Source organism: Geotrypetes seraphini, chromosome 2 (assembly GCF_902459505.1).
Source record: "Geotrypetes seraphini chromosome 2, aGeoSer1.1, whole genome shotgun sequence".
Taxonomy (NCBI): Eukaryota; Metazoa; Chordata; class Amphibia; order Gymnophiona; family Dermophiidae; genus Geotrypetes; species Geotrypetes seraphini.
The window spans coordinates 298,020,151-298,036,242 of NC_047085.1; the positions used below are offsets into that span (position 1 = coordinate 298,020,151).

Genomic DNA, 16,092 nt, shown 5'->3' on the forward strand with positions numbered 1-16,092 from the left:
AATCTGTGGAAGTGAATTAATCCCTTTTGTCTGCTGAATTCTGAGCAACTCTCCTCCTCTGTTCCATAATGCAGGGATGGAAAGGTTACACAATGAAAAGATCACATAGCTAAGCTTAAAGGATTATCCTTCAGGAAGATGTTTAAACCCATTTTTTCATTTCAAAATTCAGACACGACAGGATACAGGTGTTTGGGAAACAGCCTGAATTCTAACAAGCATATGATAACTACCGCACTAAAAAATGAAAACCACACATGCACAGAACAAAATACAAATAGCAGCTCCAGTAAACTTTAATTTAAGAACAGGCCCAATTTGTGCATCAGGACATGAATGCTCCATAAGACAAAATCCTTAAAGTGCTGCAGATGAAAAGGAATGGTAAAATTAGGAAGTATATCCAAACTGGCAGCTTCACATATGGAATCAGTTCTCTTCATCTAAAAAGGGGAAAATAGAAAAAGATGAGTGGTGTACCATACTCCTAATTTTTTAAAAATTATAAATGTTTATATTGTTTGAAAGTGAGGTTTTATCATTTTTAAATCTGAGTTATCTATAAACATTCAAGTACAATAATTTTTGGAACTGATCCTTCTATTCTAAGGCATAGGATTGGAAAAAAAAAAAAAAAGCATATACTATATACAAAAATTGCATACTATCTATCTAAACATATAGTCAGTAGGCAGCTCCATTCTCTTCACCAGTCTCCCCTCAAAAATGCCTGCCATTGCCACCACCACCATCAAAAGAAGTTATTTTGGCATACCACCTTCCACTTCTTCATCTTCCTCATCTTCTTCATCTTCATCATCTTCATCTGAGCTGAATGTTCCATCAGGCAGACTGTAGATACGGATCACTTGCTGTAATCCAGAAAAGAACAGGTATTACTTGCACTAGATGAAAAAAACCCAAATCACCAGGGCTATGAGAAATTCTGAAATAAGCACTGTCTGCTTTCTCTGACAAACTGCTTCTGTACTCCTAGCACCACAATTAAAATAAAATGTATGTGTGTATATAGAAACATAGAAACATAATGGCAGATAAAGGCCAAATGGCCCATCCAGTCTGCCCATCCACAGTAACCATTATCTCTTCCTCTCTCTAAGAAATCCCACGTGGAGAGAGAGAGAGATCTTACAGCATTTTGAGGACAGACAAAAACATGTCAACTGTTGTGCAATGGTATTAAGAGAAATTTTATCTTTCTGTAAAGGTTTAAATAAGGGACTTTTGGACATACCTGTGTGCAAAGTATAAAACTAGAACCACCTCAAAGCCTTATAGAATGCACCTCAATGACTTGAGATCTACCACGTGATCTTATACTGTCACTCATAAAGTGCCTTTCATTTTTATGTTCAGCTGGGTAGGGGCTTAAGTTGAAAGAAAAGAGGCTAACCATATAACAACCTCCATATATTTATGTTTATATGTTTATTATAACTTTATATACTGCCTTTAATCTGCAAAAGAGGTCAAAGTGGCTCACAATAAACATAAAAGCAGAAAGGAATGCCAGTATTCATAAAGGAAAGACAACAATCAAACTATAAAAGAGACAAAACACAAATAAAACCAAAAGAAAATGAATATAAAGTCTGTAACATTTATCAGATAAACTACAAAACAATTGAACTCTATAGCTATCGAAAATCTGCTCAAAATAATAAGCCTTGAGAGCTGTCTTAAATAGGAGCAAAGGAAATTCCTTATATCTGTCTACAACAAAGAGATAATTAGTAAAGTCATCACACACAGTTCATCTTCAGAGTGCATTTAAGTAAATACATTAGTAGTTCTTAAAAACATAGGACTACAACTAGTCAGCATAAAATCACAAGGCAGGTTTAATACTTACTGCTTAGCTTATTTTTGGCATGAAGAAAGAGAAAATTGATAGACAAGTACATTCTGTCTATTCCACATCTAGTAGTCAAACTAAAAGTGGGATGGGACAATGGATTTCCCAAAGAAAAGGATGATCAATGCCATCTTGCAAAATGTAAATTTATTTAGTCCATCCACAAAGATGTAGACCCGACACAGTAGTGTTTTGGCGTACAATATGTCTGTTTCAGGGGTCAAATGCATTGTTCCATTTCACTTTTAGTTTGACTACTGTGTTTGTCTTGGGATGCTCCATGCTGGACTCTTTCTTTGTTTGTTTTTTAATTCCACTTCTAGACCAGTTTTACCAGGATGCTTCCTAGGAGTCCTCTACTGGGTTGGGTTTACTGTAATCCAACGAGTTTGTTGGGTTACAGTAAAACAAGGGCCACATCTGCCCGGGTTTGCTTTTCTAGCTCATCATCATGCTTGAGGAAAGCATGCAAAGACCTGCAGATATTCACAACTCATTGACAGAGCTGCAGACTTTTGCATCATGAGTTTATCACTACACTTCCCCCTCCCCATTTGCGGTTTCGGCAATCGCGATTTCACATATTCACGATTTTTTGGGGAGGGGGAAAAAAAAAGAAAAAACCCCCACAGTTTAGCCTTCCCCCCGGCGTCCCGGCTTTACCTGGTAGTCTAGCGGGCTTTCGGGGCAGAAGCGATCTTCCTACACTCCTGCCTCGTGTAGATCGCCAATAGGAAATGCCTGTGAGGAGTCCCCGTCGTAGTCTCGAGAGACTACGGGAACTCACGGTAGCTATTTCCTATTGGTGATCTGCACGGGGCAGGAGCGTAGGAAGATTGCTCCTGCCCCGAAAGCCCGCTAGACCACCAGGTAAGGTCGGGATGCTAGGGGGAAGGCGGGGGTGGGTCAGAGCCGGACCAGAAGATATTCGCGGCATTTCACCATTCGCGGTCCGGCTCTGCCCCTATCCCCCGCGAATCCGGAGGGAGAAGTGTAGTAGAAAAGACACTGATGACACTTGGGAATTTTGTAGGCTTCAGAAGTACAAGTGATTCATCTAGCGATGGATGCTGTAGAGGCAGATAATCTTCTGCCTTGAAAAAACTTGCTCAGATTTTCTGTAAAAACCTGTTTTTCCTCAAATACCTCACCACTCAATATTCAGAGAGAGTAGAACTTTGCCTTCCCCTCAATTTGTTAGATTACTTTGAGTAAAAATCGCTAAATTCTTGTTAAGCTGAAAACTCAACTTCTAGACGGTATGACAACTGTTATCAATGATTGAAGAAAAGAAGCAGTGATGAGATAGCTTTTAGAATCTAGCAAATGCCTTATGTGATCGAGAAATAGAAATAAACTTTCACTAGGTCCACTAAAGAATGGAGTTCAAATTCCAAACTAGCTATTAGTTTAGAAACACAGGCTGCAGCAGTACAAATTTAAAAGAAAAACTGCAGCAGGATAAAAATATATAAAAACAGCCTCTTCCAGATCTGTGTATGATAGGAACAAGAACTCAATGTACTTGGACACTTTTCATAAATTTCAGCCTATAGATTTAGGCATAACTGCTTTCTCTTTGCATATGAATGGAAAAAAGGTTTCTACATTATGCGGCAAGCCTCTTTAATCAAATCTCTTCTTGATCAAAAGACTATTACTCTTGCCGTTTAGCTCTTGTTCCCTGGGGCTTGTCATTCAACTTTCAAGCCCTTGATTTTAGGAAATCTGTGAGTAGATGCAGAGAAATCTGAACTCAAGACCTACAAAACCTTAAGAGGAATAAAAAAAGTTCCAACACTGAAAGTTACCAGCAACCCTGGAAATCCAATGTCCCCTGTGCCACTAAAGATTACCAAGACCATGACGGCCTTGTTTGCTGTTTATTTTTTTCTAATATCTCTTACCATTATACCAACATATGGAACACAGATTCTTTCATGGGATGGGCTAATGTCTCCACAACTATGCTCTTATCATCCTGAAACACTGAAATCTCAGGAACATCATTTTTGTTTTGGAAGTTATCAAGCCAATAACAGGACAGTGTGTCAAAAAAACTATCTCAAAATCCTGGGTCTTTATAGCTCACTAGCTGATGACCCAGCGTTGCACGGGTATTTAATTATAGCAATAACACTGTAAATGGATTCAAATAAAGATACTTTATAGTGGTGAATGAAATTATTTTTTAACAGCTTAATAAAAAGTACAATATTCAAATTATAATGTGAAATATTTGACAAAATGAATACAATACAACTAACGCAAAACGTGATTATAAACAACAATTTTAGTTTCACCTCCTGGAGCAAGAACATATAAATTCTTGAGCAAGCAACATAGAGTTGTGGGCCGCGAGACCCCCAGAACATATCACCCCAGGTAGTGAGGGATCTGCATACCAAGTTTCGTTCAAATCGGTCAAGCCGTTTTTGAATTACTGTGAGAATGGCAGCTTTTTACATATTTTCCATTGACATGAATGGGTGAAATCTGATTTTCTGTTTGTAGCTCCGCCCACGTGTGCAGGTGGGCCGCGAGACCCCCAGAACATATCACCCCAGGTAGTGAGGGATCTGCATACTAAGTTTCGCTCAAATCGGTCAAGCCGTTTTTGAATTACTGTGAGAATGGCAGCTTTTTACATTTTTTCCATTGACATGAATGGGTGAAATCTGATTTTCTGTTTGTAGCTCCGCCCATGTGTGCAGGTGGGCCGCGAAACCCCCAGAACATATCACCCCAGGTAGTGAGGGATCAGCATACCAAGTTTAGTTCAAATCGGTCCCACAGCTTTTTACATTTTTCCCATTGACTTGAATGGGTGAAATCTGAAGTTCTGTTTGTAGCTCCGCCCACGTGTGCAGTTGGGCTGCGAGACCCCCAGAACATATCATCCCGGGTAGTGAGGGATCCGCATACCAAGTTTCGTTCAAATCGGGCAAGCCGGTTTTGCGTTGGCAGCTCTTTACATTTTTTCCATTGACATGAATGGGTGAAATCTGATTTTCTGTTTGTAGCTCCGCCCACGTGTGCAGGTGGGCCGCGAGACCCCCAGAACATATCATCCCGGGTAGTGAGGGATCTGCATACCAAGTTTCGTTCAAATCGGTCAAGCCGTTTTTGCGTGATCGCGGCACATACATACATACATCCGATTTTATATATATAGATTTTCCCAACCTAAAATCTTCTTTATCAGTCTGCTTGAATACAGATGTTTGGCTGTGCAAACAAAAACAAATTTCTTCTATTGTTACTTTACCTGTATGACATTCGAGGCCTCTGACATCTCTGCACACATTATGCAACCCTACTAACTAAGTATACGACTGTAATCCACCATTTGATACATACTAGAGAATGACACAGGGACAATTTTTCCCCCGTCTCGTCTCCACTCGTTTTGCAGCTTACAATCTAGTCAATGGACAAACAGGGGGTTAGGGAGTTTCTCAAGCATGGGTGCCTTACAAGCGAGTGGGGTTAGGAGGTTGGTTTTTTTTTTTTTTTTATATAAATCTTTATTCATTTTCAAATCTTACATCAAGTGTATAATAATCAATCAGAAATTTTTTAACAAATCACTTGACAATCTTACTTATAATCTTTAAAATATATAAAAGAATCCCTTCCCACCCACCCATTTATTAATAATAAAACAATTAGCAATTATTATCTTTCCCAACAAAACCTCAAAGAAGTGGGCTTTTAGCCTGGATTTCAGTACTGTCAGTTATGGAGCTTGACATAGTGAGTAATGAGTAATGGCAGTATGTTCCAGGCGTGTGGTGCAGCAAGAGAGAAGGAGCAGTCTGGAGTTGGCAATAGAAGAGTATAGATAAGAGGGGCTTATCCAATGAACAGAGTTCGCATGGAGGAGTATAGGGAGAGTTAAGAGAGGAGAGATACTGAAGAGCTGCAGAGCGAATATACTTGTAGGTCAATAAGAGGAGTTTGAACTGTATGCAGAAATGGAGCCAATGAAGTGACTTGAAAAAACAGAGGTGGAATATAAGTCATGCAGAAGAATTCTGAACAGATTGAAGGGGAGAGAGATGGTTACGTGGGAGACCTGTGAGAATCAAGTTGCAATAGTTAAAAGCTTCATTGCATGCCCCCTAATCTTAGTATTTTTTAGAAAGGGTAAACAAGCAATTCATGCCTACCCGTTCTACTCCACTCAGTATTTTATAGACCTTTGTCATATCTCTCATCAGCTGTCTTTTCTCTAAGCTGAAGGCCCCTAGCTGCTTTACTCTTTCCTCATAGGAAAGTTGTCCCATTTCCTTTATCATTTTCATCACCCTTCTCTGTAACTTTTCTAATTCTGCTACATCTTTTATGAGATGTGGTGATCAGAATTGCATACAGCATTCAAGGTGTGGTTGTACCTGACATAGGCATCATAACATTCTAATTTTTGTTTTCCATTCCTAATCATTTATAGGATTCTATTTGCTTTCTTATCCACCATTGCACAATAAGCAGAGAGTTTCAATGCATTATCCTGGGTGGTGACTCCTTATGTGGAATCATGCATCACATAGCTATAATTTGGGCTCCTCTTTCCCATATATGCACATACAGCAGAATACTTACAAGTAGCAGCAGGAAAAGCTATAACAAAATGTGAAAAGTCAAATGTCCAGTAAGCCGTTTAGACACAGACAATGCTGCAAATGTATCCAAGATGAAAAGAAATTTAGAAGAGTATGAAGAGAATACGAAGCTAACAACATATGGTTGCAGTGCTCATTTACTGCATCTCCTAGCCAAAGAATTCAATGTCCCAGAAATAAAGACTAATGTCACTGAAATTACTAAATACTTCCATAACAATCATTTTGCAGCAGAAGCTCTGAAAAGAATGAGTGGAACCTAGTTAACGCTCCCACAATATATTAGATAAAACTCTGCAGTAGACTGCTTTGAGCAGTATATCAAAAACTAGTGTATTCAGATGACATCTGGTTGTAAATATTACGATTATACCAGCAAGAATGAGTCTGTAGAAAACCATGATTTAAATCAAGTGTTTCTGACTAGTGATTTAAATCCATTTTATTTAAATCAAATCCACCCTGCCCCTGGCGAACTCGACTATCTACTCTCCTCCATTCAGAATACTGACCACGTAAACCTACTTTTTCTATATTTTAACTGTTCTTAAATTTCAATAAGATATTGCCTCCTATCTCATGTCTTTCTAATTTCCTCAAAAATCATTCATGATATACTTTGTTAAATGTCTTTTGAAAATCCAGACACACAATATTGACCAGCTCAACGATATCCACATTTATTCACCCTTTCAAAGAAATGTAGTAGATTGGTGAGGTAAGATTTCCTTTGACTAATTCCATGTTGGCTTTGTCTCATTAATTCATCTTTATTTTGTAATTTTGTTCTTTATAATAGTCTCCACCATTCTGTCAGGCACCAACATCAGGTTCACTGGTCTATAGTTTCCTGAATCATCTCTAGAACCCTTTTTAAAAACTGGTGTTAAATCGGCCACCTCCAATCATCTGGTATCATGCTGGACAAAAGTCAAGGCCATGACAGGACTCATTTAATGCAGGCATCTGGTCCCAACAGTAGCTCCCAAAGATATTAGCTTTGGAACTTCTGGCAAAGAGTATATGGAATGCAGGGTTGGCTCGCATTAGAACTACTTTCTCTTGCAAACCTCTCTCTTCTTTCTAAGAAGTCTTCTTTGTGTAGGCTCCAAGGCATTTTAACTCTGACTGAGAGCAGGAAAGGCAGGCATCACTACATGTTACTGTTGCAGAACTGCAAGCTAGCTCCTGATTTCCACAAGTGAACATCCTGGAGCTCTGCATATTCCCTGCGCCCACAGGACTTTAGGAACAATTTGCAACCTCCAGGTACTGAGTTCCTATTTAAAATGCTAGTAACTGAATTTGGGCGTTTCTTTTTTAAAACCATTTATGCCTTTGAGCCTTCTCTGGCCACTCAGACATTGATCAGCGGCTTCAGGCATTCAAGTGTGGTAAACTTTATCTGCGCTGTGGATACTACTATTGCTAAGGCTCTGCTGGGCTGGTACTTTAGGTATCTTCAATCTCCAGAGGTCCAGCCATGTCTACCACCAACATCGCACAGCTCTACTGCAAGGCTGACCTGCACCACTAGCTGCTTATTCTTTTAGTACAAGTGTTGCTGAGAAAGCCAGGAAAATATATATTTAAAAGAAAAGAATTAGGGGAAAATGCTCAGAATAAACCTAAAAGGAAAGAGCTATGGCTAGTGGAAATAGTCCAGTATCTTCTCTCTAATAGACTCTAATGATGGATCTCCTTACTATAACACTACACAGACACAACTAATGGGAGTGAATGAAGGGTGCAATGAAAAACTGTTTTGGACTGCACAGCACAGTTACTTACCGTAACAGGTGTTATCCAGGGACAGCAGGCAGATATTCTCACATGTGGGTGACGTCATCCACGGAGCCCCAGCGCGGACAGCTTTTCAAGCAAACTTGATTGAAGTTTCAAGTTTGCACACTGCACCACGCATGTGTGTGCCTTCCTGATCCACTAGAGGGCGCATACCCTCCTCATGGTCCTCAGTTCAGATAGCTAGCAAAGAAGCCAACCTCGGGGAGGCGGGCGGGTTGTGAGAATATCTGCCTGCTGTCCCTGGATAACACCTGTTACGGTAAGTAACTGTGCTTTATCCCAGGACAAGCAGGCAGCATATTCTCACATGTGGGTGACCTCCAAGCTAACCAAAAAGGGACGGAGGGAAGTTGGCAATACAAGAAAACAGATTACGCAAAACCGACTGGCCAAACCGGCCGTCGCTCCTGGACAGAGTATCCAGGCAGTAGTGGGAGGTGAAAGTATGAACCGAAGACCAAGTGGCAGCCTTGCAAATCTCCTCGATAGGCGTCGACCTGAGGAAAGCTACAGAAGCCGCCATCGCTCGGACTTTATGTCCCGTGACTCGACATTGCAGCGCGAGACCAGCCTGAGCGTAGCAAAAGGAAAAACAAGCAGCCAACCAGTTGGCAAGGTGCGCTTGGAAACTGGGCGTCCCAACCAATTAGGGTCGAAGGACAAAAAGAATTGAGGAACCGTCCAAGGAGACTGAGTGCGTTGAAGACAAAAAGCCAACGCCCTCTGACAGTCAATTGTGTGAAGCGCCACCTCGCTAGGAGGCGAGTGGGGCTTCGGAAAAAAGACCGGAAGAACAATGGAAAGATCGAAAGGAAAGTCCGAAACCACCCTGGACAAGAACTGGGGTTGAGTACGCAGGACCACCGTGTCATGATGAAATACAGGAAAAGACGGGTCCGCAACCAGAGCTTGCAGCTCACTGACTCTGCGAGCAGACGTGAGAGCAACCAGGAAACCCACCTGCCAGGTGAAGTAATTCAAAAGAGCTTCATCAATGGAATCAAATGGAGGTATCACCAATTGAGCCAGGAACACACAAAGATCCCAAACCACCGGAGGGATGTACAATGAAGAAATCCCTCATAAAACGGGAAACCATCTGGTGGACGGAGAGCAGCGTCCCATTTAGCGGCCGAAGAAAGGCAGCAAAAGCACAGAGGTGGACTCGAATAGATGTAGATTTGAGACCAGACCGAGACAAGTGCAACAGAAAATCCAGCACTGAAGGCAAGGAGGCAGAGAGCGAATCCATGCGGTGCTCAGCACACCACTCAGCAAATCAGGACCATATCTGGGAAAAGCATTGCCGAGTGGAGATCTTTCGAGAGGCCTCGAGAACACCCCCACCGACTGAGAGAAACAGAAGGAGGGAGGCACGTTGCGAGGAACCAAGCTGATAAGTGTAGAGACTGCAGATTGGAATGCAACAGAAACCGCAACACTGAGATAGCGGAGACGGGAACATAGGTAGAAGCTGAGTCTCCCTGACACGCTGGAGGAGCAGGGAGAACCATGGCCGCCAGGGCCACAGAGGAGCCATCAAGATCCTGGTGGCGCAGACCGACAGGAGGTGTATCAAAGACCCGAGAATCAGAGTAAAGGGAGGGAACGCATAGAGGAACCTGCCCATTCCATCGAGAAGGCAAGCATCCTCCTCGATGCGAACCCAGGAGAACATCCTCGAGCAATATCGAGGCAACCAGTGAGTGAGGGGCGAAGCGAACAGAACTACCTGTTGGGTTCCCCACCGAACAACCACATGCCGCAGAGTCCGAGAATGGAGCAACCATTCATGCGGTCGAAAAGGGCGACTCAACGTGTCCAACAGACAATGCTGCACGCCCTGGAAAAACACCGCCCGAAGAAAGAAGCAGTGGTGTAACGTCCCCTGCCAATGACGAAGGGCTTCCCTGCAAAGTAACAGGGAACCTGTACACCCTGGCTTGGTCACAGAAATAACGCCACCGAGATGTCGGGACGCACCAGGACCCCGCAATCTTGCAACCCATAACGAAAATCCACCACGGCATTGTAAATGGCCCGGAGCTCCATCAGATTGATGCGGCTGCGACAGTCTGCACCCGACCAAGGACCCTGAGTCCGAAGGCCGTCGAGGTGCACCCCTAAGCCCATGCCGAGGAGTCCATCGGCAGAACCTTCTGATGCGGGGATACGAAGTGGTGGCCCACCAACGAAACGAGCGTGTCCAGGAGGGAAGCACCACAATGTGCTGGGAAGCGGGATCCCGATCCTGCCATCACTGAGATGCTCGGGTCCAGCGGGGAACACGAAGATGAAACCAGACGAACAGCGGGACATCACCGTGGAGACCCCTGATCCAAAAAGGATCAGCAACAGCTCAGCCGAGGCCGAAGACCGCTGAGACACCAGCTGACTCAAGCGCCGACAGGCAGCCTGCCGAGGCAGAGGCAGAAAAGACCGGAGGCGGACCGGAGGGGCCACCTTCCGGCATAAACAAACAAGGGCCTCCCCCTGAGGCCGAGACAAGAAGGAGCGCAGACAAACTGGGTCCAGGTCCGCCCCGACGGACTCCCGAAACCGGGGTGGGCAGAGTCTGACCCACTCCCGTACTAGAAACTAGTGCAGGTCACGAAGGGCCAGGACTAGACGCAGAAGGGAGGATGGGAATGCCCAACCGACAGAAGAGAGGCAATACTCCCGGTGCGTAGACACAGAGACACCCCTCCCGAAGGGAGGGGAGGAATCCCCAGAAGGGGAGCAACCCAGAGGCTATGCGAGAATAGTCAAAAGGACGGCCAGGAGTCGCCGAAGCCGGCGGCTGAACCCTAACCCGGCGCTGCTGCAGCTATTGCGGCTGCTGCGAAGGAGGCCGAGATAACACAAGAAAGGTATCCGGAGGGCCCCTCCGGAGAAGGAGACCAACCCACCAAGGCAGACGGGATTTAGCTGGAGGCGTCCCGAGGGGCGAAGGACCGGTCGCGGTCTGAGAGGCGGTTAGTGGCCACCGCAAGAGAGGCCTGAAGAAGCGCAGAACTCACGCAAGTAAAAGCGGCGAGACGACCCTGGAGGTTCGGATCCTCAGCCACACTCTGCGCCAAGCGAGATGACGCATGGCGGGAGCAATAGAGCCGGAGCAGGGAGAGAGTCTCCTCCAGGAAACCAAACTCCGCACTACAAGATTCCGTCACGGCTGCCCGGAATGAACCGAAGAGAAAGCGGGGAAGCCTCTCAAACCGGAGCTGGAGACGCCGAGGCGCAAACCCGCAGTCGACGCCGAGGCGCAAACCCGCAGTCGACGCCAAGGCCCAATACCTCAGCCGCTGCCGAGGTAAAACGGCCCAAGTGACGTCAAGGCACAAAGCTTCCGTCGACGGCACGAAGCCTCGGCAATGACGAGGCACCGAGCTCCAGCCGACGATGAGGCCCTCAGCCTCAGTCGACGTCGAGGCACAAGCCTCAGGCGACGTCAAAGCACCAGCGTCAAATGACGCGGAGCACACGGCCGCAGCCGACGTTGAAAGTACAAAGACACACAGCCTCAGTCGACATCGAGACCCCCAAGCCCCAGTCGACATTGAGTCAGAAAATCAAAGCACAAAGCCTTAGACGACGTCGAGGCACCCAGCCGCATACTACGTCGAGGCACAAGGCCTCAGGCGGTGGTGAGGCACCAAGCCGCAGTCGACGTCGAGGCACAAAGCCTCAGTCGAGGCACCAGGCCCCAGTCGACGTCGAGGCACCAAGCCCCCAGTCGACGTCGAGGCACAAAACCTTCGTCGACGTCGAAGTACGAAGCCTCCGTTGAGGCACGAAGCCTCCGTCGACGTCGAGGCACGAAACCTCCGTCGACGTCGAGGCACGAAACCTCCGTCGACGTACGAAGCCTCCGTCGAGGTCGAGGCACGAAGCCTCCGTCGAGGCACGAAGCCTCCGTCGAGGCACGAAGCCTCCGTCGAGGCACGAAGCCTCCGTCGAGGCACGAAACCTTCGTCGACGTCGAGGCACGAAGCCTCCGTTGAGGCACGAAGCCTCCGTCGACGTCGAGGCACGAAACCTCCGTCGACGTCGAGGCACGAAGCCTCCGTCGACGTCGAGGCACGAAGCCTCCATCGACGTCGAGGCACGAAGCCTCCGTTGAGGCACGAAGCCTCCGTCGACGTCGAGGCACGAAACCTCCGTCGACGTCGAGGCACGAAACCTCCGTCGAGGCACGAAGCCTCCGTCGACGTCGAGGCACGAAGCCTCCGTCGACGTCGGGGCACGAAGCCTCCGTCGGGGCACCAAGCCTCCGTCGGGGCACCAAGCCTCCGTCGGGGCACCAAGCCTCCGTCGGGGCACGCAGCCTCCGTCGGGGCACGCAGCCTCCGTCGGGGCACGCAGCCTCCGTCGAGGCACGCAGCCTCCGTCGAGGCACGCAACCTCCGTCGAGGCACGCAGCCTCCGTCGAGGCACGCAGCCTCCGTCGAGGCACGCAGCCTCCGTCGAGGCACGCAGCCTCCGTCGAGGCACGCAGCCTCAGTCGACGCCGAGGCGCGAAGCCTCAGTCGACGTCGAGGCACGAAACCCCCGTCGAGGCACACAGCCCCCGTCGAGGCACGAAGCCTCCGTCGAGGCACCAAACCTCCGTCGAGGCACCAAGCCTCCGTCGAGGCACCAAGCCTCCGTCGAGGCACCAAGCCTCAGTCGACGTCGAGGCACGAAGCCTCCGTCGAGGCACGAAGCCTCCGTCGAGGCACGAAACCCCCGTCGACGTCGAGGCACACAGCCCCCGTCGAGGCACGAAGCCTCCGTCGAGGCACCAAACCTCCGTCGAGGCACCAAGCCTCAGTCGACGTCGAGGCACGAAGCCTCCGTCGAGGCACGAAGCCTCAGTCGACGTCGAGGGACGAAGCTCCAGTCGACGTCGAGGCACGAAGCTCCAGTCGACGTCGAGGCACGAAGCTCCAGTCGACGTCGAGGCACATCGAGTTTCAGAAGTCGGCACCGTACCAATGAAACTGGTAATAAAGGTGCAGCAGTGCACTCCATAAGGGCAACCTCGATATGAGTATTCCCATGAAAGGAGGCACGCTTTGAAGGTCTCGTAGAGGCGGGCACGATCGCACTCGATGCCTGGAATGCCTGAGACTCAGCCGGTGGCGTTACCGAGGTAACGCACCTAGAAGAAAGAAAGAAAGAAAAACTTACCGGGGATCGAAGCTGCACAGTCCGATTCCAACGAAGGAAAGAGGGTCCCGGCCATTCTGCTCACACGAGGTGAGCCCAGAGAGAGGCCAGGGAAGAAGAAAATACAGCTGCAGGCAAATGAGGCCTAGCCGCATGGCTGAGGCCCAAGAAGGGCCTGCCGGAGGAAAAACACAATAAAAAGTCCTCTTTTTTTTTTTTTTTTTTTTTTTTTGAAACAAAGAAATACACGATCAATTAACAAACGCACAGCGACTCCCTAACAAAATAAAGAAGCCGCGGTGCCAGAAAGGCACTTAGAAGAACGCAGAGAAGAGAGACAAGGTCTTTCTGGCTCAGCGGAAAACTAAGAACTGAGGACCATGAGGAGGGTATGCGCCCTCTAGTGGATCAGGAAGGCACACACATGCGTGGTGCAGTGTGCAAACTTGAAACTTCAATCAAGTTTGCTTGAAAAGCTGTCCGCGCTGGGGCTCCGTGGATGACGTCACCCACATGTGAGAATATGCTGCCTGCTTGTCCTGGGATAATATATGCACCCAAGGGAGAAAAAAACCTGTTAAGAATAAATAAGGTTCCTAACTCCCCCCCCCCCCCCCCCCCCATTTCATTCTGATGTGCACAATGTAATTATTCCTAGGTTTGGACTTCACTGCTAATGGATAATGTACACTTCCCCTTCCCTATTTGTGGTTTCGGCGATCATGGTTTCGACTATTCATGATTTTTTTTTTGCCCAGGCTCCCCCCCCCCCTAGAGAATCACTCGGAGGCAGCCCGCATTGACCAGAACCGGCCCTGGGACTTGGATCAGGGCGAGGAGGAGGAGGCGATCGGAGGCAACTTCATGCACGGACCTTACCTGATGGTCCAGCGGTGGCGCGGGGCAGGAACGATCTTCCTACACTCCTGCCCCGTGCAGAGCCTTGCTGTGCGTTCCCAAGGTCTCACGAGGCTACAATGGAAACTCCCTTTGTAGTCTCATGAGACCACAGGAACTCACAGCACGGGTGCACAACGTGTCTCTGAATGGGGCAGGAGTGTAGGAAGATCGCTCCTGCCCCGCATCACCGCTAGACCACCAGGTAAGGTCCGGGGGTGGGTCAGAGCCGGCCCAAAAGTTATTTGTGAATTTTCCTTATTCGTGGGCCGACTCTGCCCCTAACTCCCGTGAATACAGAGGGAGGAGTGTATTCTCATTTACCAGTTATTCAGTAGTGCCACATGCTGTCAAAACACAGTACTACAAATTACTAAGTCTGAAATACAGCTGAAAACTTCATTACATCTGAGGTTGGGGTGCCATCTGCAGCTGTTTTGTATAACAGATCTTGTAAAAGAAATTTACAGGAAGCCAATGCTAAAGCATTCCTCTTCTTTCTAAGGCACAGATAAAAAGCTGGTTGCAAGAAAACCGGACATAACAAATAAGTGTGATAGATTTTTTTTTTTTTAATTTCCTGGTGCATGTCCTCTAGTGGGTTTGTGGATTTGTTTATACTGCTGACTGAAGTTCTAGGTGGAGTGTTTTTTGACTATGGTAATAATCATGACAGCTTAATACTATTGCATATAGCAGTTACTTAAGTTTGAGGCTCTTTTCGCCAACTTAGTTGAGGTTTCAGCAGTATTGTTTTCCACATACCTCTATTAGATATTTGAATTATAGTTACTATAGTGTTGGATCATCACTTATATCATTTACATGCAAAAATAACCCATTTGGAGAAATTACCCCACAAACTAAGATGACACGTCTCATCCATTGGAAACTCTAAACATTTCAGTATCAGAAAAGCACTGATCACAACCTGAAGAGAATTCTTGGACATTCCCATTCCAACTAAGCTGGTTGCAAGATAATCAGGCATTGGTAAAAGGACAAAACACCAAAATGGCATTGATCATAGAGGTGTCAGTCCCAAGGGATTACTCTGTAAATCATTTGCAGAGAGAAAACCTCCTCAACTATCAAGAAATGCAATCAGAGACCAAGAAAATGTGGTTCAAAGAAAGGCAACAAAAGTGATTAAGGAAACGGTACTCCTCTCATTTGAGGAAAGGCTTAAGAGGTTAGCGCTCTTCAGTTTGGAAGAGAGATGGCTGAGGGAGTGATATGATGAGGTCTTCAAAATTCCGAGTACTGTGAATCAATTACCTGCTCTTTCAAAAAATACAAGAACTAGGGAACACTCTATGAAGTTACATGGTAATATTTTTCAAACAAATGGGAGAAAATATTTTTTTCACTCAACAAATAGTTAAGCTCTGAAATCTGTTGCTGGAGGATGTGGTACCTGGGTTTAAAAAAGGCTTGAGCAACTTCTAGAAGCAAAGGCCACAGTCTGCTATTGAGGTAGAAATGGGGAAAGCCACTGCTGTCCCTGGAACTGGATAGCATGGAATGTTGCTACTACCTGAGATTCTGCAAGGTATTTAGACCTACATTAGCTACTGCTGAAAGCAGGATACTAGGTTAGATGGACCACTGGCCTGACCCAGAATGATAATTCTTATGTTCTCTTAAAAATCCTGAAAAACTGGATGCAAGAACAAGAACACTCTATACCCATAAGGTCATTCATTAAAAAAAATAAAAAAATAAAAAAAAATAAAAAAA

At 46.3% G+C, this 16,092-nt stretch overlaps 1 protein-coding gene across 2 annotated transcripts in view; it reads right to left on the reverse strand.

Annotated features, from left to right (window-relative positions):
* Positions 1-272: 272 nt before the first annotated feature.
* The window catches only part of EIF3D (eukaryotic translation initiation factor 3 subunit D), a 103,323-nt gene continuing 87,503 nt past the window's right edge, over positions 273-16,092 (reverse strand). Inside the window, exons 15-16 of one of the 2 annotated variants that reach the window (XM_033929858.1) lie at positions 779-872; positions 273-443 (exon numbers count right to left, since the gene is read on the reverse strand). In XM_033929858.1, coding sequence (XP_033785749.1) covers positions 430-443; positions 779-872 — 108 coding nt within the window. In that variant the 3' untranslated portion in view covers positions 273-429. Of the gene's footprint in view, positions 444-775; positions 873-16,092 lie in introns of both variants that reach the window. The other variant, XM_033929857.1, reaches the window with a different exon arrangement.